This window comes from Podarcis vaucheri (genome assembly GCF_965113315.1).
Source record: "Podarcis vaucheri genome assembly, chromosome: 8".
In the NCBI taxonomy this organism is placed as follows: domain Eukaryota; kingdom Metazoa; phylum Chordata; class Lepidosauria; order Squamata; family Lacertidae; genus Podarcis; species Podarcis vaucheri.
In genome coordinates, this window is record NC_138766.1 from 2,660,708 (window position 1) to 2,687,386 (window position 26,679).

General features: G+C 45.7%; 1 protein-coding gene across 2 annotated transcripts in view; it reads left to right on the forward strand.

The window, feature by feature from the left end:
• ADCY2 (adenylate cyclase 2) overlaps positions 1-26,679 on the forward strand; it is a gene marked incomplete at its 5' end in the record, with an annotated part of 125,498 nt that overhangs the window by 89,589 nt on the left and 9,230 nt on the right. For both annotated transcript variants that reach the window (XM_082234240.1, XM_082234241.1), the window contains 6 exons: positions 244-366; positions 1,199-1,383; positions 3,182-3,266; positions 22,092-22,250; positions 23,933-24,079; positions 25,767-25,874. In XM_082234240.1, the coding sequence (XP_082090366.1) occupies positions 244-366; positions 1,199-1,383; positions 3,182-3,266; positions 22,092-22,250; positions 23,933-24,079; positions 25,767-25,874 (807 nt within the window). The remainder of the gene's footprint in view (positions 1-243; positions 367-1,198; positions 1,384-3,181; positions 3,267-22,091; positions 22,251-23,932; positions 24,080-25,766; positions 25,875-26,679) is intronic.

Consider the following 26,679-nt stretch of genomic DNA (forward strand, 5'->3'; position numbering starts at 1 on the left):
TACCTCCCACCTCGTCAGATACAACAAATCTTTCTTGCTAAGCACTGCTGCACATTTCAGGTCTCCAGAACCTGAAGGTTCATAGTCCTGGGCCAAAGCAAGATAGACTGAGGTAGTTGTTGTCCCACCCCCATGGGGGCATTAAAGGCTGTTTGAAGATGAATTAGTGTCCCCTTTGCCTCTAAAGGTGGTAGGTTCATGTCTTGTTTTTCCAGATCCTAAGAGATTTCATGTTTGTTCTAGTTTTTCTTGGACGATGATGGTGTGCTTGAATTCCTCTCCATGCTAAATACATCAAATGCAAGTTCTCTGAATGCAAGCAGTCATATCCCCTCATATATGCAAAACAACTATTTTTTCCTTCCAGTAAGTTCATATTATATTTCTTATTTGTATAAGCTTGTTCCGGTACCGTCAATAGAGCCAGAAAGACTAAGGTCCACTTTGGAGGCACCTCTTAACGTTCCCTCCATAGTTGCTACTGCTATGCAAAGGTTTCCATTCCAAGGAAATGTCACACCTTCCTAGGAGCTGTTAGACATTCTAGCAAAGGGCCTTGGGGAAAGAAGTTCTGCTGGGTTCACTGGGACAAACTCCCAAGTGAGTGTACATAGGATTGGAGTCTTTTAGTCCAGTCCTAACTACATTTGCATGAACATCCATGCTCCTTCAGGTTCTTCAATTAAGGAGACTAAGGAGCAGGAAACCAGCAGGCAGTGCCAGCCTTTGGTTGGTTGTAAATGTGGGGGCATGTTGAGCGTGGTGGGGCACTGCCCTGTTGGCCTTAATGGAGCAACCTCCACTGTCCTGAACCAAGAGGGAGGGGCTATTGTGTAGGTCCTTCTCATCCAGTTGTCTCCTGGTTGGGAAGCAAGTACAACAATTATGCAGGATGGACCTGGGGAATTGATTATGTGGTTCCAGCGTTTTATATGTCACCACAGTGGCATGGGATGAAACCACAGAAACCATTGTGATAATGCCCCCTCCGATCTCATGGAGCATGTGAAAATAGGCTCTTGTGCATGGAAAACTCACTTGTCATGGAGAAAACTTGGATTCTTCACCCTGACACACACACTGTATGTGTGAATTTATTTTTATTTATTTTCTACTTGAGGGCACAACCCAACCACAGATTAGTGAGAACTAGGCCTTAGCTGCAAACTAAATCCAAATATTTGCTTTCCTTTTCCAGTACTTCATCTATAGCTGCATCCTGGGCTTGATTTCCTGTTCTGTTTTCCTCCGGATAAATCATGAGCTGAAAATGGCAATCATGCTGCTTGCTCTGGTGGCCTATAATGTCATTCTTCTGCACACACATGGCTCTGTGCTGGACAACTACAGCAAATCCCTCTATACAATGGCCCCTCTGAAAAGGTAGGCCAGCGAATCTGAGCCTCAGGGAAGGAGCTGCTTAGGATCAAACTAGGTGCCTGCACTGCGCTCTTCCTCTGGTAATGTGTAGTAGTCGAACAAATGTGGCATGACATCAACATACTTTGTAGGCTCATCCACCCTCCTGATTGTCCTGTGCCTAGAAATCACAGGGCCGAGAGGTTTTCTGCTTCTCCTGTGCTTTCTATGCACGGATCCAAGCCGTTTCCCTTTTGCCCTGGAGCTTTCCCCGGGGAAACCTGCTCTTTAGCACTGATGGGGCAGGTGGGGCTTCTCAAGCTGGGAAGGGAGCCCACCTGGGAGAAGGAAAACTGATTCTATACCTCCACTGCCTTGTGGGATATCTTTGGGGAAAGAAAAGGCTAAGGAGTGAATTCCACACAAATCCAGAATGGAGTTGGATGGTGCCTTGTGTGCCTCCTTCTGGTAATTCCATCAGCCAAGCTGGTGTCAAACGTATTGCCCTGCTTTCCTCTGGACCACATCAGTGAAGCTGAGAGGTGGGTCTTGTCCTCTTGGCAGCTCATGACCTCCATATACACTGTCCAGTGAGTGTGGGGAGGTCACTTCAGTACTGCTACCGGAGCAAAAAGAACGCAGGAGGCAGAAGTTACAAGGTGCCGGTTTCTGCTGCCACAGCAGGCACTGTGATCCTTCAGCCGTTTGACTTCACCCCTGGAGATGCACTCCATTGCTTCATGAGACAGATGGATGCCAACAACAGTGCTGAATTGGATCAGACATCACTCCGTGGAAAACCCAATGGATGTTTTCTCTACCGGAGCTCTAAAGAGCAGGTTTCCCCCCTGGGAAAGCGGGGGGGGGCCAGCAGAAGTGTGGACAAGCCCTGTGTTCGCCTGCTGGTTATGTGGGGTGTGGAGATCCATAGTATGGCGGTGTCACGTCACACGTGGGCTCAGCAGTGGCAGCTCTGTCTCCCTTGGGCCCTGCTTCCTGGAGGAGGGAGGAAAAAACAATTGCGTTCAGTTCAGCTGTTTGGTTTAGGTTTTATAAGTAGCATGACAAAATAAAAATAATGCAAATATCGCCAAGCAGGCAAGGGCAATAACAAGCAGGGCACGCGTTAATTTTCAGGATTGCAGAATTGACCCATTAAATATGGAAACTCTGTCTCCAGATTTGTCAGGCTAGCAAGAGATAATGTTCTCTAGCATTAGTGATTATATGTGCAATTACTGTGGCATTATTCATAGGAAACTAATATGTTCCACAAATGAGGTATTTAATTTTTTTTACCGTGACCAAAATTTCATTCTCTCAATACAAATTTCTTCAAAGGAAATGTGATTCATAAATGAAATAAATAAATAAAAATAAAGATCATAACTCTAGTTATCTGATCTCTTTATGAAAAGGGGCATGGGAACAAATAACAGTCTGAAAGCTTTGTGCGCCTGGTCTGACCCCACTAGAGCATAAATTGTTCCTCGTATCCTATATAGTTCCTCTTTACAGCAGATGTATGTGTTGTCTGGAATCTTGCTGCACTAAAACTAATGGCAAGGGGGAGATCCCAAAATACGTTGGAAACTAGTCAGTCAGAGAGAAAACTTGACTTACTTTCATTGAACCCTTCTCATACATTTGCTCACATCAGAAAGCAGCCTGAAGTGTTATAGTGCAAGAAATGCTTTACAGCTTGTATTTCATAGTATAATCTGGTCCTCCATCGCAGCAACTCAAAGGAAGATGGACAGGCCAGAATATGAATAGCATTTTTGTTTTCCTGCCAATTCTACTTACGCATTTGCTTTCACAGACCAGGGATACTGAAAGATCTCAAGACAATGGGCTCGGTGTCCCTCTTCATTTTCTTCATCACTCTGCTGGTACTCAGCAGGCAGGTAGGAACCTCCATCTTTTCCCACCTTTTCATACCACTTGAAAGGTTCGCTCTGCGTTTGTTTAGGAGGCTCCCACTGTTTCTCGCTTACTGCATTGTCACTGTTGCCTCTCGCATTGAACAGCTGGATCGCCTTATGCTTGTTAGACAAAATGTTGTGGCATGAAACAATCACCAGAGAACCCAATTGAATATCATATTGGTTCTGAGGTGTGAAATAATTAAATCTTCTTTGAAATTGTCATTTTTTACACCTTTAAACCCTAGAAGCTTGCCTTGAGATTTTAGCTCAGATTCCATTTGTTTGTGTACAACTTGCCTCCCCGCCCCGTTTAGATCCATAGTGGTGAGCAGCCACGCAGGTTTATTTGTTTTATTGGTTACAGCATCTTGATCATACAGTGTTGTTCAGAAAAACTTGTTCTGGAAACCTCTATTCATAGTATCAAGAATTTTGTTTGCATGTTGCTTTGTATTTAGTGTAGGTTGCAAGACCAAGAAAAGTTGTTTATTTATTATTACGTTTATATCCTGCCTTCCCTTCAAGGATCTCAAGGTTCTGTGAACATTTTACCCCCAGCCACAAGGTCACCAAATGAGCTTCATGGTGGAGTGGAGATTTAAAACTGGGCTTTCCTAGTCCATCCCTCTAACCACTACCCCACACTGGCACCATAAGAAATGCTGTGATGATATGCTTCTCAGCTGTTGGTGAAAGCTAGTCAGCTATAGGTACAAAGAGCAGGGCCTTTTCTGTGGTGCCCCCTCTCAATTGGTGGAACTTAATTCTAGGCTAAATGAGGCAAGCTGACGTCTTTAAACAAGCTCTATAGACACCTCTTTAGGATTGTCTTTGTGCTTTGCTGTGCATTGGGCTCTTTTTAGATCCCTGCATTGTAGGGGAGTCCCTTCCAACTCTACAATTCTATGAGTCTGTGATTAAAATATAAGGTTGATTGTTGGGCTAGACTAGTTGGGCCTTGTGGCCAAGGCTCATTTTAGTCCTACATTTATTTGTCATCAGAATCAGAGTTGTTTATTGTTGTATTTTAAATCTTGTTAAACTGCTGTGTGAGATTATTGTTCTGAAAAGTAGCACGTAAACCTTTTCAATTAATACATGAATACATTCTTGCTTTTTGTAGATGAACTCTAATATAAAACAGAGTATGTTGTTACTTGTAAAACTAAACAGTCAACTTTTTGAAAATGACAATTTCTATAGCATTGAGCTTCTCACATTATTATCCATTAAAGTACAGGTTTTTCATAACCTGTTGGGAGAGGTGTTTAAATATGAATTCAGGATTGTGTTTGCCCATACCAATTTACTGATAATGACCAGTTTACTGCAGTAATTTCGGCAGTTTGGTTTTCTAAGAGGTCTATTTTTGTGTTACAACGGTTGGTGCTCTTTCACTTTATGAGCTCTGCTAGCAAGAGCTGAGAGCGACATTCTTTGTTTTGCTCAGTAAATTAGCCTAGGATAGAAATGAGGCATTGAAAGGCCACAGTTCTAATTCTCATGATAAATATGCACTTGAACAAAGCATCTCTTGGCTATATTTTGCATTATGAGGTCAGTTTGGAAAATGGTTCATCATCTGAGTTTGCCTCATGGCGCTATCTGTAAATGCTTTTGAGTAGAAACTGAAGTCAGTTCCTTGATTCTCACATAGATAATCAATTCTGAGGGCTTTTATTAAAAATATAGGGCCTGCCTTAGTGACTCTGTTCTGAAGTCCACCTGGATCCAATTGAAGAGGGTGTAAATAGGACGTGCCCTGCCAAGCTACTTCCCCACCTTCTTGTTTTTACTAGAGGTCTACTTGACAGCACTCATTGCCAAAGTTCATGCGCTGGTTACTTCAGGGCTGGATTACTGCAAGGCACTCGTGTGGGGGGCTTCCCTCACACTTGACCCAGAGGCTACTTTTGGTGCAGGATGCTGCAGCACAATTGCTGACGGGAGTGAGGCCCTTTCAGGATACAGCACCTGTCATAGCTGACAACTTACAGATTTGAAAATAAGGGACCAGCAGCCTCAAAAATAAGGGATCAGCAGCCAAAATAAGGGATTTTGCTTAGCTTATGCAGAAATCCGGCACTGATGGAGCCATGCTGCTTCGGCTGTGACTGACTGGGTTTTGCAGGGGGTTGGACTAGATGATCCTAAGGGTCTACAACCCCCACCAAAGAAGAGGGCAGACAAAACTGATGAACGACGTAGAGATGGCAAAGCTTACAGGCAGAATTAGAAACCAGGAAGAATCATAGAATCATAGAATCCTAGAGTTGGAAGAGACCACAAGGGCCATCGAGTCCAACCCCCTGCCAAGCAGGAAACACCATCAGAGCACTCCTGACATATGGTTGTCAAGCCTCTGCTTAAAGACCTCCAAAGTAGGAGACTCCACCACACTCCTTGGCAGCAAATTCCACTGTCGAACAGCTCTTACTGTCAGGAAGTTCTTCCTAAGGTTTAGGTGGAATCTTCTTTCTTGTAGTTTGGATCCATTGCTCCGTGTCCGCTTCTCCGGAGCAGCAGAAAACAACCTTTCTCCCTCCTCTATGTGACATCCTTTTATATATTTGAACATGGCTATCATATCACCCCTTAACCTCCTCTTCTGCAGGCTAAACATGCCCAGCTCCCTTAGCCGTTCCTCATAAGGCATCGTTTCCAGGCCTTTGACCATTTTGGTTGCCCTCCTCTGGACATTCCAGTTTGTCAGTGTCCTTCTTGAATTGTGGTGCCCAGAACTGGACACAGTACTCCAGGTGAGGTCTGACCAGAGCAGAATACAGTGGCACTATTACTTCCCTTGATCTAGATGCTATACTCCTATTGATGCAGCCCAGAATTGCATTGGCTTTTTTAGCTGCCGTGTCACACTGTTGGCTCATGTCAAGTTTGTGGTCAACCAAGACTCCTAGATCCTTTTCACATGTACTGCTCTCAAGCCAGGTGTCACCCATCTTGTATTTGTGCCCAAGTGCAATACTTTACATTTCTCCCTGTTAAAATTCATCTTGTTTGTTTTGCCCAGTTCTCTAATCTGTCAAGGTCGTTTTGAAGGGTGATCCTGTCCTCTGGGGTGTTAGCCACCCCACCCCCCCACCCCCAGTTTGGTGTCATCTGCAAATTTGATCAGGATGCCCTTGAGTCCATCATCCAAGTCGTTGATAAAGATGTTGAATAAGACCGGGCCCAAGACAGAACCCTTTAATAAAGATCTCTTTAATAAAGAATGGGGAAAGTTTATAATTTAGTTGAAAAGCTATTGTAAAGAGTTACATACATTGGTAGGATTGACAGAAAACTTGTAGTAAAAATTTGAACTATGGATGGACAAATGATTTATAAAAATAGAGTTAGGAAAGGGATGCAGAGGGGGAAATCACTACATTAAGATGCTGCACTGGTTGGAGGGGATGCTAAGCAGCATGTCGGGGCTGCCGTCGTCCTGGTGCCAGGAGTTCCATCGGCCCTTCCCCGCCCGAGGGGGGGGAGGGAGAGACTCTTGCCCATGGCGCCTGTGAGCCTGGCATGAGGCGGTTGTGCCGCGGCCGCTGAAGCACTGCCCTTCAGCGTCCCTCCCCATCCCCTCCTCTTCCTCCTCCCTCAGGCTGCCTCCTCAGCCGCTGCCGCTGCCCCCTCCAGCTTCCCCTGGCAGCGTGGCGGAAGTAACGCAAGAGAGGGGCTGCCTGCCCACCCCCCGCCACCCGTCTCCTCACGACACGCCCCTGAGGGGGAAGAGGGAGAGACGGAGACACGGCAGCTCGTGCGCGTGCTCTCTCTCTCACTCTCTCGAGGCGGAGGACCCCGAGCTGCTGCTTCCCTCCTGAGCCGGGCGAGCATGAAACCCGGGAAATTTAAGGGACATCATCAATCCAGGACAGCAGCGGGAAATGGCGCTGGGATAAGGGAGTTTCCCACCGAAAAGGGACGGTTGACAGCTATGGCGCCTGTGCTCAGAGACCTGCACTGGTTGCTGATCTGCTGCCAGGCTGAGTTCATGGTGTCACTGTCAGTATACAATGTCATGGGACAAAGACACATGAGAGCAGAAGCAGCCAAGCAGGCAGGGAGGTGCTGGGACTGCACAGTCATTTGAGCCTACTCAAGTTCTCCAGGCCTAACTGGGCTAACTGGGGAGTCCCTCTGGCCGGGGACTCGGCAGCCAGTTTCTCTTTGTGCTCTCTGTAAGTTTTCAGTCAGAGTCCGTCTGCCTCAGCTGTGAGCAGAGCAGTGTGTAATCTCAGGCAAACTGTTTGGAACCATGTTGTTTATGAAGAAGTTTATTTTAACTCAGTAAAGCTCTTATTCTTTAAAACTCTGCATTATTAATTTACGCCGTGCGTCATACAAAGCCATTAACAACTTGGGCCAGTTTACCTACGAGGTCCTCTGACCCTGCCTGTGCCCTCTCAGCTGCCTCGGTCGGTGGATTTGGCACTATTACAGGCGCCTTCGTAAGAAATTTGTTGTTTTGTGTGGCTGCGCCTGGACTTCGGAACTGCCTGCCTCTTGAGATCAAGCAAGCGCCTTCACTGCACTCTTTTTGGCACATGCTGATAACATTCCTGTTTAAACAAGCCCTACTCAGATGCTTGGAAAGTTGAGGTAATTCTAATCTGCTTTAGTATTTTAACTTTTGTATGTTTTAAAGCAGAACTACTACTTGATTTTACTGTTTCATCTTTTTGTAAACCGCTCTGAGGTTTTTTATAATCAAGCGGGGTATAAAGTTTATGAAATAAGTAAGTAATGTTGTCCCTTACCACATTTTGTGTTAGTGTTGTGTGGTGAAGCACTGTGATTTTCCCAGTCCTGAACCTATTGCCAGTCCATCCCCTCTAGAAATATGTCACCCAAAGATTCATAAAGCAGATCTGTTTTATATCAGCTAAAACAAGAGCAAAAAAGGAGCAGCATTGCTGTTGTTTTGCTTTGCCTCTTTGCCTGACTCTCCTTAGGGCTGCCTCAGCAGGACTGCAGATTTGTTGCCTTGCCTTGCTCTGTGATTTTGCACGGCCGTGCCAGTGGGGCTTAGCTGGGCCAGCAGGAACCAGCCCAAGACTGGGGGCTGTTTAATTCCATCCAGATATTGTTCTCCTGTGGGCTGTGTCAATATTGTGCTTGTGGAATGCAATTTAATTGAAACTCTCCTTACCACTGTGGAATATTAATACTGTGATAAAGTACCTTATTAAGCTGTGAGTAGACTTTAACTCTTATTTGGTGGCTAGTGCTGAGCAAGAGGAGTATTTTAATTTGCTGTTGAGTTGCAGTTAAAGGTCAGATCTTATGAATCTTTCGCCAGCCCCACAACCTCAACCTCTCCAGCCGTTGAGCTTCTGGCATGTAACATGGTTCATAGGCAACTAGTGCTTGAATCATAGAATTGCAGGGTTGGAAGGGACTGCAAGGGTCATCTAGTCCAACCCCCTGCAGTGCAGGAATCTTTTGCCCAACGTGGAACTCGAAGCCATGACCCTGAGATGAAGAGTCTCCTGCTCTACTGACTGAGCTATCCCAGTTAGCTGCTGGATTGCACGGTGCGCACACACACATCTATTCCAGTGCAATCTTTGTTCTTTCAAAAAAATGTTTTATTTAGATTATTTTAAAAATCTGTATACAATATTTTGCCATCTTTTATTATAATTTTTTTAAAATATATTTTTATTGAATAGTTTTAACAGACAAATTATCAATCAATATAACCAATTACATCCCCCCCTTTTATTCCCTCCCATTCCTTCCTCTCCCACCCTCCAGAGACTTCCCTCAGCTCCACACTCTGATTTGTTTGCACATATTATTCTCTGCATGTTAAAAAGTTATACATATCGTTACCTTATCTATCCTATGTTCTACTAATAAATTTGTGGATGTTTATTCAAAACCTGCCAAGGAATCCAAGTCTTTTTGTTGTCTTTTTAAATAGTTTGTAAAAAGTTCCCATTCTTCCTTGAAGTCACGGTTGTCCTTCTCTCGTAGTTTATATGTTAATTTGTCCTAAAATCCCTAACAAAAATGCTTCTGGTTCTTTTACAAATGTCATTTTGAACATTTTTTTCAGTTCATTATATTTCATCTTCCAATTTTTTTTAACTTCTCTACATTCCCACCACATATGATACAAAGTACCTTCTTTTTCCTTACATTTCCAACATATATTTGACACAGTTTATACATTTTTGCCATTTTTACTGGTGTGATATACCATCTATACATCTTTTTCATATACAGTGTTGCCCCGCAAGACGAATGCCTCGCAAGACGAAAAACTCGCTAGACGAAAGGGTTTTCCGTTTTTGCGTTGCTTCGCTAGACGAATTTCCCTATGGGCTTGCTTCGCAAGACGAGAACGTCTTGCGCTTTTTTCTTAAAGCCGCTTGAAGAGGCGCAGTTGCGATGGACCGTGCTTCGCAAGACGAAAAACATCGCAAGACGAAAAGACTCGCGGAACGAATTATTTTCGTCTTGCGAGGCACCACTGTAGTTTTCCTTCAGAAGAGAACAGTCTGTAAATTTCAAATCTACTTTCCACAATTTTTCCCAGTTCTCAAATTGTATATTATGTCCTATATCTTGCACCCATTTAATCATAACCGATTTGACCTCCTCGTCTTTCGTTTCCCATTCTAGCAGTATACTATATTCTTTCTTCAATAACTTTGTGTCTTCTTCTATAACCTCTTTTTGGAATCTAGAGATTGTATAACTAAACCCTTTTTTGCTATCTTCCTTATAAATTTCATTTAATTGTCTGTAATGCAACCAACTCTGAAAATGGTCTTTAATTTCATCATAATCTTTTAGTTTCCATTTTCCTTCTTGATCTCTCAATAAGTCTCTGTATGTAGGCTGTTATGTACTGAAGTTCTCACCCTGGGCCAGCAGGGGGATACTGTAGATAGTTATGCAAATGAAGGATCGAAAGTGACGTTCAGTGATTGGATAGTTTTAGAAAGTTGTTACAGTAACGTGGTACTGGAGCTCTATATAAGCAGGCTGACTGAGCCCTTCAGTTCAGTTCTGTCCTGGCTTGTGAATAAACAAGAGCTGTTTGAAGAATCGCTTAACACAGGCCATTTCCCCTTTTTACCGAGCGGTTTGAGTAATGAAACTTCAATTGGTGATAGCCACCAAGGTGTTTTTTGTTCTATTAAATCTTTATATCTCTTCCATACTCTCATTAATGATTTCCTAATGAAATTATTGTAAAATCCTTTATGTACTTTCCCTTTTCCATAGCATAAATATGCCATCCATATCTGTTATCATGACCTTCTAAATCTAATGCTTCTTCCTTTTCCAGTTTTATCCAGTCCCTAATCCAAACCAAGCATGCAGCCTCATAGTACAGTTTAAGGTCTGGGAGGGCGAGGGCCTCCTCTTTCTCTTGTGTCTATAAGTAAGGTAAAGGTAAAGGGACCCCTGACCATTAGGGCCAGTCGTGACCGGCACTGGGGTTGCGGTGCTCATCTTGCTTTATTGGCCGAGGGAGCCGGCGTACAGCTTCCGGGTCATGTGGCCAGCATGACTAAGCTGCTTCTGGTGAACCAGAGCAGCGCACGGAAACGCCGTTTACCTTCCCGCCGGAGCGGTACCTGTTGATCTACTTGCACTTTGACGTGCTTTTGAACTGCTAGGCTGGCAGGAGCAGGGACCGAGCAACGGGAGCTCACCCCGTCGCGGGGATTCAAATCGCTGACCTTTTGATCGGCAAGTCCTAGGCTCTGCGGTTTAACCCACAGCGCCACCTGCGTCACCTAAGTCCCTAAGTCTGTAAGTATCTTATGTTTAATCCTTGGCCTTTTGGCCCCCCAGACAAACTTAGAAATATCCTTTTGCCATTTTTTGAGACAATCATCCTTAACCATTACTGGGACTGTCTGAAAAAGGAAGAGCATCTTCGGCAACACATTCATTTTAATCACAGCAATTCTTCCTAGTAGGGAGAGATTCATTCTGCCCCAAATTTCTCAATTCCTTTTTATCTCACACCATACTTTTTCGCAGTTGTCATTATACACATTTATATTCCTTTTTTAAAAAGTAATCTTTCATACTCCACATACACATATTGTATTACATTTTACATTTATCCTTGCTCCTGAGAGCTGGCTTCCTTCCTTCCTTCTTCTGGCTTTTTTGTATCGCATCTAACTTTTTCACATTGTCTTTATCCATTTTGCATATTGTTGTTCTTCCATATTTGTCCATAGAGTATTTGTACATGAATAAATCTTTCTATTTACACAATTCTTGTTGTCTATATATATTCATTTTGATTGCTATTAGTTACATTAGTCACATTATACATTTTACTTATTATTTTTATTATCCGATGAATTTCTTTGTATTTCACGTTATGAAGATTATTTCAGTTCTACTGGTTTCATTATTTCACCTTATCTTTCCTATATACAACATATTTTTCCCCATTCTTTTTGAAATGTTTCCTTGCCCTGTTGTCCAATTTTTGCCGTTAATTTAGCTAGCTCTGTGTATTCCATTACCTTCTGTCGCCATTGTTCTACTGTTGGTAATTGCTGTTGTTTCCAAACCTGAGCTAATAATCACCTCGCCGCTGTTGTTGCATATAAAAACAGTTTCTGATCATTCTTAACAATATCTTCTCCTACCATTCCCAACAAGAATGCCTCTGGCTTTTTCAAAAACGTATATCTAAAGATCTTCTTTAGTTCATTGTATGTGTTTTCCCAGTAGGTTTTCACCTTATCACATGACCACTGCATGTGAAAGAAACTACCTTCTTTCACCCCACATTTACAGCAATTCTTGTTTCCTGTTTTATACATCCTTGTCAGTTTAATTGGAGTGAGGTACCATCTATACAACCTTTTTAACAGCTTTCTTTCAACAATGTACATGCTGTAAATTTTAGCCCAGTGTTCCATAATTTTGACCACTTCTCATACTCAGTGTTATAGCCGACATCCATTACCCATTTAATCATAACACTCTTGATTTCTTCATCTTTTGTGTGCCATTCTAATAAAAACTCATAAACCTTAAGACAGTGTTTTGGTGTTATTTTGTTTTACTGCAGTTTCTAATATTGATCTTGTTTGCTCAAAACCTCTTGCTTTTTTTATCTTTTGAGACAATATCATTCATTTGGTGGTACTCCATCCAACTTGATAATCTATCTTTTAGTTCCTCATACGGCCTGATCTTAATTACGTTATTTTCTTCCTGCAGCATGTCTCTATACATTAACCATTCTCCTTTCATATTTAATTTTTTCACTGAGAAGGCTTCTTGGGGTGACAGCCACCATGGTGTTTTCCTTTCAAACTACTCTTTATACCTCCTCCAAACTTCATATAGTGATCTTTTTACAATATGATTTAAAAAGTATTGGTGTACTCCGACCTTGTCCTACCAAAGGTATGCATGCCACCCGTATCTATTTCCAAACCCCTCCAGATCTAATATATCTGTGTTTTTCAGGCTGAACACATTTATATTCCTTATTGTTAACCATATCCCTAGATATTTTACTTTTTGTGGATTTCTATCTCAATGCTTTGCACCAAATCTTTTTTCTCTTCTTTTAGATTTTTAAATAATAATTTAGTTTTATTTCTATTTAATTTTAATCCTGCCACTTCCCCAAATTCATTTTATTATAATTTCTTGGTCCACTCACTTGCTGGAGCCTGTCTTTGGAAGCAGGGGAGTCTCTGACTCATTGAGGGTTTGAGACCCATCGGTTCCCCCCACCTGGTTTAGCCAACCAGTCCTAGTGCCGGGTGGGGACCAAAGGTGGACCGACTCCCCCAGGAGGAACACAAGGTGTTCTCCAGCAGAGGTCCTCCCCTTCCCCTAACACCCCAAGGGAGACCACCACAGAAAAGACTGAGACGTTTCTGCAGTTCAGGTTCCCTCCCCTCTCCACACTTCCTCACCTGCAGAACATGGAGGTGGGAGGTGATGGGAGGGTGGAGCAAACCTCTGGTGAAGGAGGACTTGTCCACTCATTAAACAGGAAGTATGACATGGCTGTTTGAACGAGTGTTAGCTGTTAGTGTTTTCATATTTCCCAGGAGGCCGTCTTTAAAGGATTTATTAAATATAAAAGTTATAAGAGAGTAGCATCCAGTAATTTAATATGCATCACGAGTACATTGATAATGCTAGACTGATATTTCCTATTTGGTGATGAATAGGTTTTTATTCTTTGGCTCTGCATAGGAATGTCATCAGCTTCAGTGTTTACCGGTAAGTCATCCATTTGGCATTCCATTAATTTTTTAATAACACAGTACAGTGGTACCTCGGGTTAAGTACGTAATTCGTTCTGGAGGTCCGTACTTAACCTGAAACTGTTCTTAACCTGAAGCACCACTTTAGCTAATGGGGCCTCCTGCTTCCGCCGCGTGATTTCTGTTCTCATCATGAAGCAAAGTTTTTAACCCGAGGTACTATTTCTGGGTTAGCGGAGTCTATAACCTGAAGTGTTTGTAACCCGAGGTACCACTGTAATAACTGATGATCTGCAAGATAGTGAAGTGAAATGTGATGCGTGTATTTAGGGCTCAATTCTGAATTTCAGATTTAAAGACCAGGTCAACCCCCACGGCTGCTTTTAGAGGGATAAGGAAATGGCAAAGAGGGAGGGAGGGAGAAAGAACACAGTTGTGGTTTCTGCATTGAAGATTGAGACATCAGAATAAAAGTTGGTACAGGCACTTTTATTTTGTGTCTTTCAAGTGTCAACTGCTCCTTGGTCCCTGCACCTGTTCTCCAGGGAAACAGGAAAGATGTAAAACTTAACACAGTACAATATCTCTTTTGAAGACTGCAGCAAGTTTGAAGACCAGTATGACTCTCCACACCTCTTTTGAAGCAGGGGGAATTCAAAGAAAGTTGTAATTTGTCTTTGGAAGGAAAGCCTTCTGAATACTGTGACTTCCTAGTTTCTTGCAGTACAGTGCTTTAAGCACAACCTTGGCTTCCATTTTGCAAAACTCTCCAATTCAGATTTCCTTCTCTCTTCCCCAATCCTTTAAATCCAACAGAAAATGTCATTGTAAATTAATTCAGCTGCAGATTTGTGGTTCTTTAGCATTTCCTTTACTATCTTAGAACAGCCTATATATTTAGTAGGGCTTTCCCCATATTTGCCCTGTCTTCTGCTGCGCTTTGGAGCTGCCCTGCTTTGAAAATCTCCCTTCTCTGACGTGAGTTAAATAGGAGCCATGGAGCAGAGCTACTATTAAGTTGTGGGTTGACATAGCAGCCGGCACAGCGATTCCTTCAAGTAGCTCTTTATTAAGGTAAGCTGGAACAGAACTAACTGTGAACAGCTCAGCCGGCCTGTATTTATAGGCAGCCGGCTGTCAACATTGTAACCACCACAGCCCAGAGTTCCCGCCTAAAATAACTGCCGCGGACCTGAGTGAAAACTATCTACAGACCTGAGTGAAAACTATATACAATATCCCCCTGTTGGCCCAGGGTGAAACTACACTACATAACACCCCTCCCCACCGAGATAAGGCGTTAGTTACAATCGTAATGGTTTCCTTATATACAGCACTACGCGTAATGGTTCAATTAGGCACAAAAGCATATCGGTTACATTTCCCATACTTAGACCAACAGTGATACCTGTCCAACAACATAGTCCTTTAAATAAGTTGGCGCTTGGAAACTCTGCCAGACCGCCGGGGACTGGTAGCCAAGTCCGGAGGGCCACACAGTTCTCGCTGAGGCTGTGGTGCGACCCTAGGTGGCGTTGGAACCAACTCCCCTGGATCCGCTGCTGTGGGTGGAGTCTCCGCAAGTGGAGTGGTCTGAGTCTGTTCTGAAACGGCTTGGTTCGGCTCCACGCTGGCAGTTTGCGAGGGAGGTGTAGGTGGGGCCTCGCCATCTGTACGTGTCTCTTCTGGAGCCGCAAGCGCAGTTGGGGGCACCTCGGTAGTGTCCAAGTCGCCAACCCTGCGCCTAAGCTGGTCTATGTGCCGTCGCCACAAACGTCCGTCTTCGAGTGCCACCTGGTACGAGCGAGGTCCAGTGACTCCCACTACTGTGGCTGGCACCCAAGGGATGTCCCCCACATAGTTCCGGGCAAAGACCTGGTTTCCTGGGACAAATGACCGTGGTGCGTTGGCACAGCCTGGTGGTTCGGCCACGGCAAAGTCTGGGTGTAGCCGGTCAAGCGGTGACCTGAGGCGGCGGCCCATAAGCAGTTCAGCAGGACTCCTCCCTGTGGCCGCATGAGGGGTGATGTGTTGCACGAACAAGTATTCGGCGACCCGCTCATGCCAGTCTCCCCGGTCCAGGCGCGCCAGTGCCTCTTTTGTCGAGCGCACCATTCTTTCCGCTTGCCCGTTGCTGGATGGATGAAAAGGTGCCGTTAGGGCATGGCGGATGCCCAGTCCCAAAAGATACCGCTCAAACGTGCCTGACGTGAACTGCGGTCCGTTGTCAGAGACCAGGACATCAGGACACCCATGCGTTGCAAACAGGCCTCGCAGCACCCGGATGACAGCTTCGGTAGTGGTGGAGGGCATCAGGGCGACCTCCAGCCATTTGGAATAGGCGTCCACCACTACCATAAAGGTCCGGCCGTGAAAGGGGCCAGCCAGATCGATGTGCACCCTCGACCAGGGTGTCTTTGGCGTCTCCCAGGTGTGTCCCTTAGCTGCCGGTGGTGCAGGCCTCGACTCTTGGCACGCTTGACAGGCGGACACCCAGGCAGTGATGGCATCGTCCATATTAGGCCACCAGACGTAAACACCGAGCCAACGCCTTCATTTTGACAATTCCCGGGTGGCCAACATGCAAAGCCTCCAGGACGCGCTGACGGAGTCCCTGGGGAATCACGACGCGGTCTCCCCACAGCAGACAGCCGCGATGAGCTGAGAGTTCATGTTGTCTGGTCGCGAAGGGCTGGAACTCCGATGCAAAAGGCCCTTGTGGCCACCCCCTCCACACCCAGTTGAGCACCCGGCTGATGGTGCGATCCTGGGCAGACGCGGAGGCCACAGTGGCAGCCGATACAGGCGCTGCCGGAAGATCCTCAATCAGAAGGAGCGATGACGCTGGAGCCGGGTCTTCCACAAATGCTGGAAGAGGGCAACGGCTGAGGGCGTCGGCATGGCCCATCGATTTCCCCGGGCGATGGATGAGCCGGTAGTGGTAGGCAGCCAGGAAAACAGTCCATCGTAGCATGCGTGGTGAGAGGACCGGTGGAGTTGGACGATCACCGGCGAGGAGGCCCAGGAGTGGCTTGTGGTCAGTGATGAGGTCAAAGGTCCTGCCATAGAGGTATTCATGGAACCTCTTCACTCCAGCCACAAGTGCCAATGCCTCCTTGTCGAGCTGGCTGTAATTCCGTTCCGTCGGAGATAGTGTCCTGGAAAAGTAGGTGAGCGGTGCTTCTCTTCCATCTGGAAAACGGTGACTAAGGACAGCACCGATGCCAAAAGGTGAGGCGTCGCAGGCAAGGACCAGCGGCCTGGATTCACTGTACTGTACCAGCACACTGTCTGAGGAAAGGAGGGCCTTGACCGCGTTGAAGGCCGCCGTCTCTCGATGACCCCAGGCCCAAGGCGTCTTAGTGCTAAGGAGTCGGTGAAGAGGCTCAGCCACTGTGGCTTTGTGGGGCAGGAACATGTTATAAAAGTTCAGCAGCCCCAGGAATGCCTGCAATTCCGTTTTGTTCTTTGGGGTGGGGGCCTGCTGGATAGCGCGGATCTTGGATGTGGTTGGATGAAGGCCGGAGGCATCGATAAGATAGCCCAGGAACTCTACCTGTGGAACGGCAATCTGGCACTTCTCCCTCTTTACCTTGAGCCCGGCCTCCTGGAACCTGGTCAGCACGGCACGAAGGCGCTCGAACAGCTGCTGGTGTGAGTCTGCGGACACCAAGACGTCATCAAAATATGGTACCACGCCAGGAAGCCCTTGCAGGAGACGCTCCATAAGGCTTTGGAAGATGCCAGGAGCCACACTCACCCCGAACTGCAACCGGCGGCAACGGAATGCCCCCCGGTGGGTGACGATCGTCTGGGCTTCAGCAGTGGCATCATCGACTGGCAGTTGTTGATAGGCTTGGGCAAGGTCCAGCTTAGCGAAGACCTTACCCTCACCCAGGGAATGCAGCAGGTGTTGGACAACAGGAACCGGATAAGCGTGCTGCGGAAGTGCCTTGTTGATCGTGCACTTGTAGTCAGCGCAGATTCTCACCGACCCATCTGGCTTGACAGGCGTGACGATGGGGGTTTCCCACTTTGCGTGGTCAACCGGCTCCAAAACTCCTTGGGCGATCAGTTTGTCCAGTTGTTCGTCCACCTTAGCCTTGAGCGCAAAGGGAACCCGGCGTGGCTTTAGCTTGATGGGGGCGACTTGTGGATCAAGGCTAAAGGAGATGGGCATACCTGTATATTGTCCCAAGGTGCCGTCAAAAACCTCGGCAAAGTCTTTGACCAGACCCTCAGTCTCTGCGTTAGAGATGCAGTTGATGCCGGTGACTTCCAGGCCGAGGGCATCAAACCAGTCTAGCCCTAGGAGGCTTGGCCGCTGACCTTCGACCACCACCAACCGGAGCAGGCCCGAAAAATCCTTGAAGGCGATCCGGAACCGGCCAACGCCTACCACGGGAACATCGTTTCCCTGGTAGTCTCTCAGGTGTACGCGGTGAGAGTCGAGTTGCCTTTTGGACACTCTGGGTACCAGTCTTTTGATGGTGCTCCATGACACGATGGACAGGGCAGACCCGGTGTCGATCTCCATGTCACATGGAGCTCCTTCAATGAGCACCGTGACGTTCAGCTTGCGTCGCGTAGGCGAGTTGGTTTGGCCAATCATGGTTCCAGACGGGCAGCGGCAGTTGGTGAGAGCGAAACAACTTTCCTTGGCAGACTGGAGTGAAGACTTGAACTTGCGAGTCGATGAAGGGGGGGTGTCAGACGGAGCCGATCGGCAGACCTTAGCGATGTGGCCCCTTCTGGAACACTTCCTACAGATGGCGTCTCTGAATCGACACTTGGCACGGGAATGGTTGCCTCCGCAGCCAGCACATTCCGGTTGGCCCTTGGACTTCTGTTGGAACTTCCTGCGCTCCCGCTTTGTCTGGTGCACGTCATCGTCTTCACTGGAGGATGCCTCATCACTGCTGGCCTCTTCATGATGCACCGGAACTGGCTCTCTAGCAAGACGCGGGCTGCTGGACTTGCGGATCTCCTGGGCGGAGCGTTCAGCAGCTTCTGAGGCCACAGCCTCCTCAATGGCTTTCTGTAGCGTGAGGTCTGGCTTGGCTAGGAGACGCCGTTGCAGATGGATGTCCCGGACCCCGCAGACGATTCGATCCATCAGGGCATCGTCTAAGTCTCGGAACTCACAGTGCATTGCAGCCTGTCGCAGGGCGGTGGTGTAGTTGTTGATTGACTCCCCCTCTGCCTGGTTCCGGTGGTAGAACGCATGGCGGGCAGCAATCTTGGACGGCTTCGGTGCGTAGTGGTTGCGGAGCTTCTCTTGGATCGTGTCCCATGGTGTTGCCTGGACTGCTTCAGGTGCAACCAATGCTCGGGCCGTCTCAAACACCTCAGGCCCACAGAGGCTGAGGAATAGGCCCCGCTTCCGATCCGTTGATACTGCTGTCAGCTCGTTGGCTTGGAGGTAGCAGTCGAACCGAGCGAGGTAGGAGTCCCATGATTCAGAGGCTGGCGCAAACGGCGGTAGAGGCACAAGTGAAGCCATGATTCCGATGCCGACGTGAAGGGCGATAGATGGAACACAGCGCTCTAGCCAGAACAGTCAGCTCTGAATTGGTTCTGCCCAGTGATTTCGCTCAGTGATTTCGCTCAGTGATTTCGCTCAGTTCAGAGGCTGGCCGCATCTGACTGTGCTCTGATGTCCATCTATCCCACCTTCGTCGCCAGTATTAAGTTGTGGGTTGACATAGCAGCCGGCACAGCGATTCCTTCAAGTAGCTCTTTATTAAGGTAAGCTGGAACAGAACTAACTGTGAACAGCTCAGCCGGCCTGTATTTATAGGCAGCCGGCTGTCAACATTGTAACCACCACAGCCCAGAGTTCCCGCCTAAAATAACTGCCGCGGACCTGAGTGAAAACTATCTACAGACCTGAGTGAAAACTATATACAATATCCCCCTGTTGGCCCAGGGTGAAACTACACTACATAACAGCTACTATTCCCAAGGTTTTCTTCTTTTTGTTATAATTTTCAATTCTTTGCTTCCCCCCCACCCCCGCCTTACTAGAGCTTGTTCTGTTTGAACATTGTTCATGCTGTCGCTGCAGAATTGAGGCTGGTATAAAGGTACGCCTGGAAGGCAGGCTGCCCCATCCATCCCCAAATATATTGTTGGCCGTTGTCATTCGCTTCCCTCAGCTCCACTGCTCTAAAAAGGTGATCCGGAGGTGTCAGGGAACTGCCATCCGCTCAGGGGCGAGAGGTGGAAGGGCAGCTGGGTTACAGGGAGCCTCCAAAGATCGTGAGAAGCAGCACTTCCTCCGCGGAGGAGGGAAGAGATGCAGGGCTCGGAGGATGCAAAAGGGAGCCAAATAACTGTGCATGAGCAAAGCGGGGGGGGGAGGCAGGTCCCCCTTTGGCCACGCCCTCTCTGCGCAGTAGGTTTACGCGCAGAGAGGGGAGCCGTCGGCTGGGGGTCAAGAGACTACTCTGCTGGGGGAAGTTTAAGGACCGCCCACTCTCAGATTCTGCTAGTGACCGAGCAAGACATGGAATTGAGATGTTCTGCACTGTAAATGTTTTTGCACCAATAATAAAGCCTTTGAAAAGACCAGTGGGGATCTTGCCTGTTCGCTCTCGAGCAACCACGCCGGTAGGCATAACAGGAGGTTTTGGACACCTGTGGCCTCTGAGACTTCCCGTCCTCGGCTCTTATCCCAAACCACCAGGAGTGATTCGTCTGCAGACTCTAGATTAGACCCAGACATGGGCTCGCCCTCAAGTCCTTCATGACTTGCTGTTTCCACTGGGGCAAATAGAAAGGGCCCATTCCACTGGGCTGGAAGCCCTCTTTCAAAAAACTGTTTTGTAACTTCTCCTGTGTAATAGGATGGGCTCATTCACACCTCCATTTGCTCTGCCACTTTCACTCTTTGCTGCTGGATTGAAAGAAACAGCAGTTGAGTTTTCCATGGACTCCCGTTTGTTCTGATTCATCAGTAAGGAGCAGGTGCTGTGGGGCAAGCTGTGGGGCAAACGCAAAACCACTCAGCCCCCTGTTGAGAGGGTCCGGCTCCTGCCGTTTTCCACCAGGCCGAGGGAGGGGCCGGACAGACTAGAAAAGGACTGCTGCTGCCAAGCAGAGAGGACTGTTTTCATTCTTTTAAACTGCTTTTCAATTGTCTTTTAAAAATATTTTAATAGTTTTAAACTTTTTAGAGGGTTTTTTTGGGGGGGGTATTATTCCGCTGCTTCTGTTTATATTTTGATTATGTATTCTGTGTTTTTATATTGTAATTTTATCCTGTGAACTGCCCTGAGACCTGCAGGTGATTTATTATTATTATTATTATTATTATTATTATTATTATTATTATTATCTAGAAAGTATGGTGAGCCAGTGTGGTGTAGTGGTTAGGAGTGGTGGACTTGTAATCTGGTGAACCGGGTTCGATTCCCCGCTCCTCCACATGCAGCTGCTGGGTGACCTTGGGCCAGTTACACTTCTTTGAAGTCTCTCAGCCCCACTCACCTCACAGAGTGTTTGTTGTGGGGGAGGAAGGGAAAGGAGAATGTTAGCCGCTTTGAGACTCCTTCGTGTAGTGATAAAGCGGGATATCAAATCCAAACTCTTCTTCTTCTTCTTCTCTATGGGGCAAGTGGATAACCACTCTGACAGCTTTCTAGGCAAGGGACAAGTGGGAGTGTGGGCCGGCTATGGGGCCTCCTCTGAGTAGCACCACTTGATGGTTCAGCTGTTATCTGTTCACACAGTGGACCATCTCTCATCGTCCCTCTGGCCCTATAAACTCAGCCCATCCTCACTCCCCATCCGATGATCACTAGTTAAGTTTGTGAAAAGTGACAAATAGTTATTGTCATCCATCTGTCTCAGGAGACAATGGAGTGTGCCTCCGGGGGTGAAGTCAAAGTGCTAGAGTATCGCAGCACCTGCTGTGACTTCTTAGCCTGGTAACTTGTAACTGCTGCCTCCTGCGTTGTTGTTTTCTGCATTAGGAGCACCAAAGTGATCTCCCTGGGGTGCAAGGCTGTGCTGTGTGTATGGGAGATCCTGGGCTGCCCAGGTGACAAGACCACCACCCCCCTCTCTCGACCTTGCTTATGTGGTCCAAAGGAAAGCAGAGCAAGGCGTTTGAGCACCAGCTTGGCTGCATGACACCATCCAACTAACAAATAAATTAAGTAAATAATAATGAGGATGCTGACCTGAAGGCGCTCTCTCTCTCTCTCTCTCTCTCTCTCACACACACACACAAACACACACTGTCATATTTGCTGGATCAAGCTGGGTAATAATATGCATGCGCAGAATCTGCCTGTTTAACATTGGCAGATTTTGGGCTCTCAGATTTCAGCAGCGTCCTATGTGACACTGAAGTTTGGCATCCCCTCCTGCTTCTACAGGATTGTTGCAGCTGCCTTGGTTGCACTGCCCTAAAACCGCCTCTGTCTTTGGGCCTCAGATGGAATGGAATGAATACCTTAACCTACTGCTTCATTGTTTTGGGGGGAGGGGTGTGTTTTTCTCTCTCTCTTAAAACCATCTGATAGGACAAGATGCCTATTGTTTCTTTACTTCTGTGTCCTCTTTGTAACAGAATGAATATTACTGTAGGTTAGATTTCCTGTGGAAGAACAAGTTCAAAAAAGAGCGTGAGGAGATTGAGACCATGGAGAATTTGAACCGGCTGCTGCTGGAGAACGTGCTGCCTGCTCACGTGGCCGAACATTTCTTGGCAAGGAACCTGAAGAATGAGGTCAGTCCTCACCACCTTTAGGCTTCTTCGCTGTTCTGAAATAAAACTGACAACCTTCAGGAACAAATCTGGTCCAGTGCACACACAGCATACTATAGACTGCCCTCTCACTGAAAGTGAGAATTGGCATACCAGCTTGCCTCCATTTCTAGTTTGTTTCCAAGAATAAAACAGGAGAGAGATAGACTGTGACAGATTATTTCTGGTGTGCACTGTGGGTTTTACACACTCCCCAGTTGCCCAGTGATAATTTCAAGGGCAAGGCTACTGGGCTTTGCTTTCTTTTGCAGAGTGGATCACACAGGCCTTACTTTGCCTTTTATAATAACTGTTTGCTTGCAAATAACTTCAAAACACGAGAAAACAGGCAGGCAATGCAAGCCTTTGAGAAGCTGCCACAGGTCCACCCTTTCCAAAGCGATCAATGTGTCTTTGGAGTCCTCCAATTCTGTGGTTGCTTTTTGCAAGCTGGCTGCAAAAATCAGACCTCTGTCTCTCCTGAGGTCTATGTACCAACTCCAAATATTTTTTTCTAGTCCCTCAAACACACTGGAAAGACACTGTTCCCTAGCCCCACTTGGACATAGGTTGCCCATTAAGAAAGCAGACATTGCAAACACTTTTGTAAAACAAGAAAATCTTTGATAAAAAAAAAGGGAGAGGAGAAAGCCTATTGAGGAAACATCCCCAGCTATTATGTCGTGAGCCATAGCAAATGATGACCTTTGCAGTGATGACCAATATGAGAGAAACATCAGTGAAGATTTTGGTGACAAACTGCGTAAAGAGACCAAACATACTCAGTCCAAATAGCATTATTTGTGTTCTAGAGTCTGTTGATATTTAACGATGTTAGGAGATTACTGCTTTCTCAATGATACCTTCTTGCATTATGTCTGCTCTGAACAAGCAGTTTTTATCTGTGAGTTACCAGTTGCTGGGGGACAACTATGGAAGAGTTTGCACTTGTGTTCTGCTTGTGGGCATCAGCATCTGGCTGGCACTTTTGGAAACAGGATGCTGGAAGGGTCTTTGGCTTGATCTGGCAGCTCTCTTCTTTTGTACATTGGAGCAAATGGGCCTCTGGAACAGTATTCATTTCCATTTTTCTTGCCTAGAAGTGATGAAGAACTTTGATGATGATGATGATAAGTAACTTTGACTTCCTTTTGCTGTAGCATTTTTCAAGCACTTCCAACTTAATTAAAAAGATTGAGAAAACAGTGTCATGGTTGCCAGGCTTCCAAATGACAGAAATCTCTCAGTTTCCCTGGAACAATGCCCTGGTCCTTTTGCACTGCGCTAGAAATGGGATCCCGTCAGGTGCAAGGCTTCAGGGCTTTTGTCACCTGCTTGGTAAACCTGTTCCTTGAATATCACTGAGCTGTTTCCAATATATCCACTGGTGTAAAATGTGTAGCCAGTTATATAGAGAGGTACTTTAACTGAATAAAACAGGTTAATTAGGTAGTGTAACTTGATGAAATTATTCATGGATGTGCATGGCTTATTATAAAGCGAAAAGTAGTAAACATCAGCAAATTATCTTTGTACTAAATAGGTGCAAGCACACCTTACACAAACTTTTCATCCATCCTTTTTCTTTCCAATCTGTACTTCATTTTATGAACGCCTTCTACTGAGAACATTTTGTGACTGGTTTCTCATTCTCTCTTGAACAGGATTTATACCATCAATCATATGACTGTGTTTGCGTCATGTTTGCCTCCATTCCAGATTTCAAAGAATTTTATACAGAATCTGATGTCAACAAAGAGGGCTTAGAATGCCTCCGGCTTCTAAATGAGATCATTGCTGACTTTGATGATGTAAGTACATCATGTCTGTGTTTGGCTAAAGGACAAACAAGAAATTATTTCGTTACAGAAGAGTTTCCCACATTGTGTCCCCAATTCAAAACAGATTTAAGTGCATTTTATTCCATTTAAATCAGTTAACTTAAACACATTTAACTCTACCCTGGACTATGGCCTCCATGTTTTGTTTGTAAGCCTAAAACTTGCTTATCCTTCTAAGGCAGAATAAGCTGTTGCCTCCATGTCTCTTGGAATTGTGTGACAGACATTTTTGCACCAACCTTTAAGTCATCTCTTATAAGTATAGCCCATACAAGACCCTCCGGTGTCTCGTAAGATTATGTAGGAGGGGCTTATAAATCTGACCAGTGCCTAGGAAGACTCAAGGGAGAATCAGCAATGTTTATGGTTTGACACACAGGATAGTGACTTGTAGAGCAATTCTGTGACAGGTAAAGGAATGTAAAAATGTGATTTAATCTGTTTTAGTATTTTAACTTTTGTATATTTTAAGCTTTGGGTTGTAAACTTCCATTGATTTTACTTTTTATCTTTTGTAAACCACTTTGAGGGGTTTTTCTATAATCAAATAATAAAATACAATAGAATAAATATATTTTTCTTATACTGTAAATCACTATCACTTTGAGATGCTTTGTGGGAAGCAATTCATAAAGGAAAGAAATAATAATAATAATAATAATAATAATAATAATAATAATAATAATTCCTAGCCAGCACAGCCAATACTGGCAGAGGCTTGTACTGGCAGAAGCTGCACTCTGAATTGGAGAGGGTACCAGCTGCTGTAGAAATGTAGAATTCCACACCAAGGCAGTCTTTATAGGCACTTCTGCATAAAATGGCATAATTTTCTATGCAGCATTTAAGGGGCACATGGATGACTTTTGTGTTCCTAAATGGCCAGTAGTGGTTTTTGATGTTTACCAGAATTCTAGGTTATGATTCATTCTAGATTCCTTTGCATTGAGATGAATGTCCTTGGCATTATTGAAATGAATGGTGTGGAAATAATTGCATCATTAATTACATTTAAGTTCTTAATTTACATGAATAACTATGTAAATCACATTGACTAGTGGACAGGGAGATGAATTTGGTGGAGGCCAAACTGCAGCAGAGAGGAAACAGCAGAGGTTGTGACAAAGACAGGTCAGAAGAGAAGTCATTGCCTTCTTGCGTCCGCTGCTCAGAAGTGCAGTTGATTCCCCTCCCCCACCACAAAAGCAGCACTCTACCTTGTCAAAATGCCTAAGGCAGTTTATATAAGCCACCACTGAAGAGAACAGCACCGCAAATCCAGATGTCGCAGTAACACTGACTGCAGAAAATGAATTGCCAGATCTCCTTTTGCAAAATGTTAAAATAGTTTCTCAGTGAAACCAAGAGTTGCATTAAGGCTCAGAATGTGTTGGGTTTCAGGGAGCTATTATCACCTGCAAGCACCTTTTGCTGTAAAATATGATCCCCTACCCGTGTCCTATGTGAGATGGGGCCAAACTTAAATAAAAGGCTTTACTGCTGTCTCAACTAGTTTGGCTGCTTCTGGATCTGCTAAATGTGCTTGAAAGATGCTCCAAACAAGTGCAGCCCGGAAGCAGCCCTGGGAAGCGTGTGTATTAACACTGCTGATGCATTATTTGGCTATCAGACACCTGAGTGACTTATTTCTTCACAGCTATTGTCGAAACCCAAATTTAGCGGCGTTGAAAAGATCAAGACCATTGGGAGCACTTACATGGCAGCCACAGGGCTAAGTGCAATGCCCGGCCAGGAATATAGTCAGGTACGTCAAAGTTACTGTGTCCACTTTGTAGGGACCATATTTTGTCTGGGGTGCAAAAGGCCACATCTGGGAATGCAGTGAAGCTTCTAAGTCATCTCCCCACCAAGCTGGTTCAAAGGCTCTGAAAAGCTGCTCCCAAAACTTGGGAGGAATATTAGGAGCATCCCAAATGGGGCTTGCCAACTTCAGCTATGCCAGTGTTCCCAGAAGCATTTGCATGCGCCTGTGCAACTTTTGGCTCCTGATCTCAGGAAATACAGTTAAGACAGTTCCCCTCCAATGAAACACAACACTCAAGCACTTGGATTTTCTAACTCTGAATATGCTTTTCATTCCCTGCATAAACCCCCTGCTATTACAGAACAGTGTTTTATTTCTTTATTGCTGTTACAGCATTATATAGCAATGCCTAATGTGGGTGGGTAGGCAAAATGATATTCCTGCATAATTTCCCTGGTGTTCCAATATTTGAAGAATCTCACCTACATTTTGTGAAGTGGTGCTAAACTTTACCCCCCCCCCAAAAAAAAAAACATCCACACTTCAACCCCACCCTTTATTTCTTTCTCCTTCTCTTCCCACTCAGCTTCTGAGTGAGAATGGATTTATGCCTATAGAGAAAGTAGGATATTTTTGAAGAATCATGCTTCATATTCACAGAACATTAAAACAGCTCAATCCTATTCTCCTACAGTCCACGGTTGCAGCTCAGAGGGTCCTGTGCACTGGTGTACATTAAGTGTGTGTGAAGACCTGGCACACAAAAAACAGCTGGGCCCTCCCCTCTCACAACTGGACGGATATG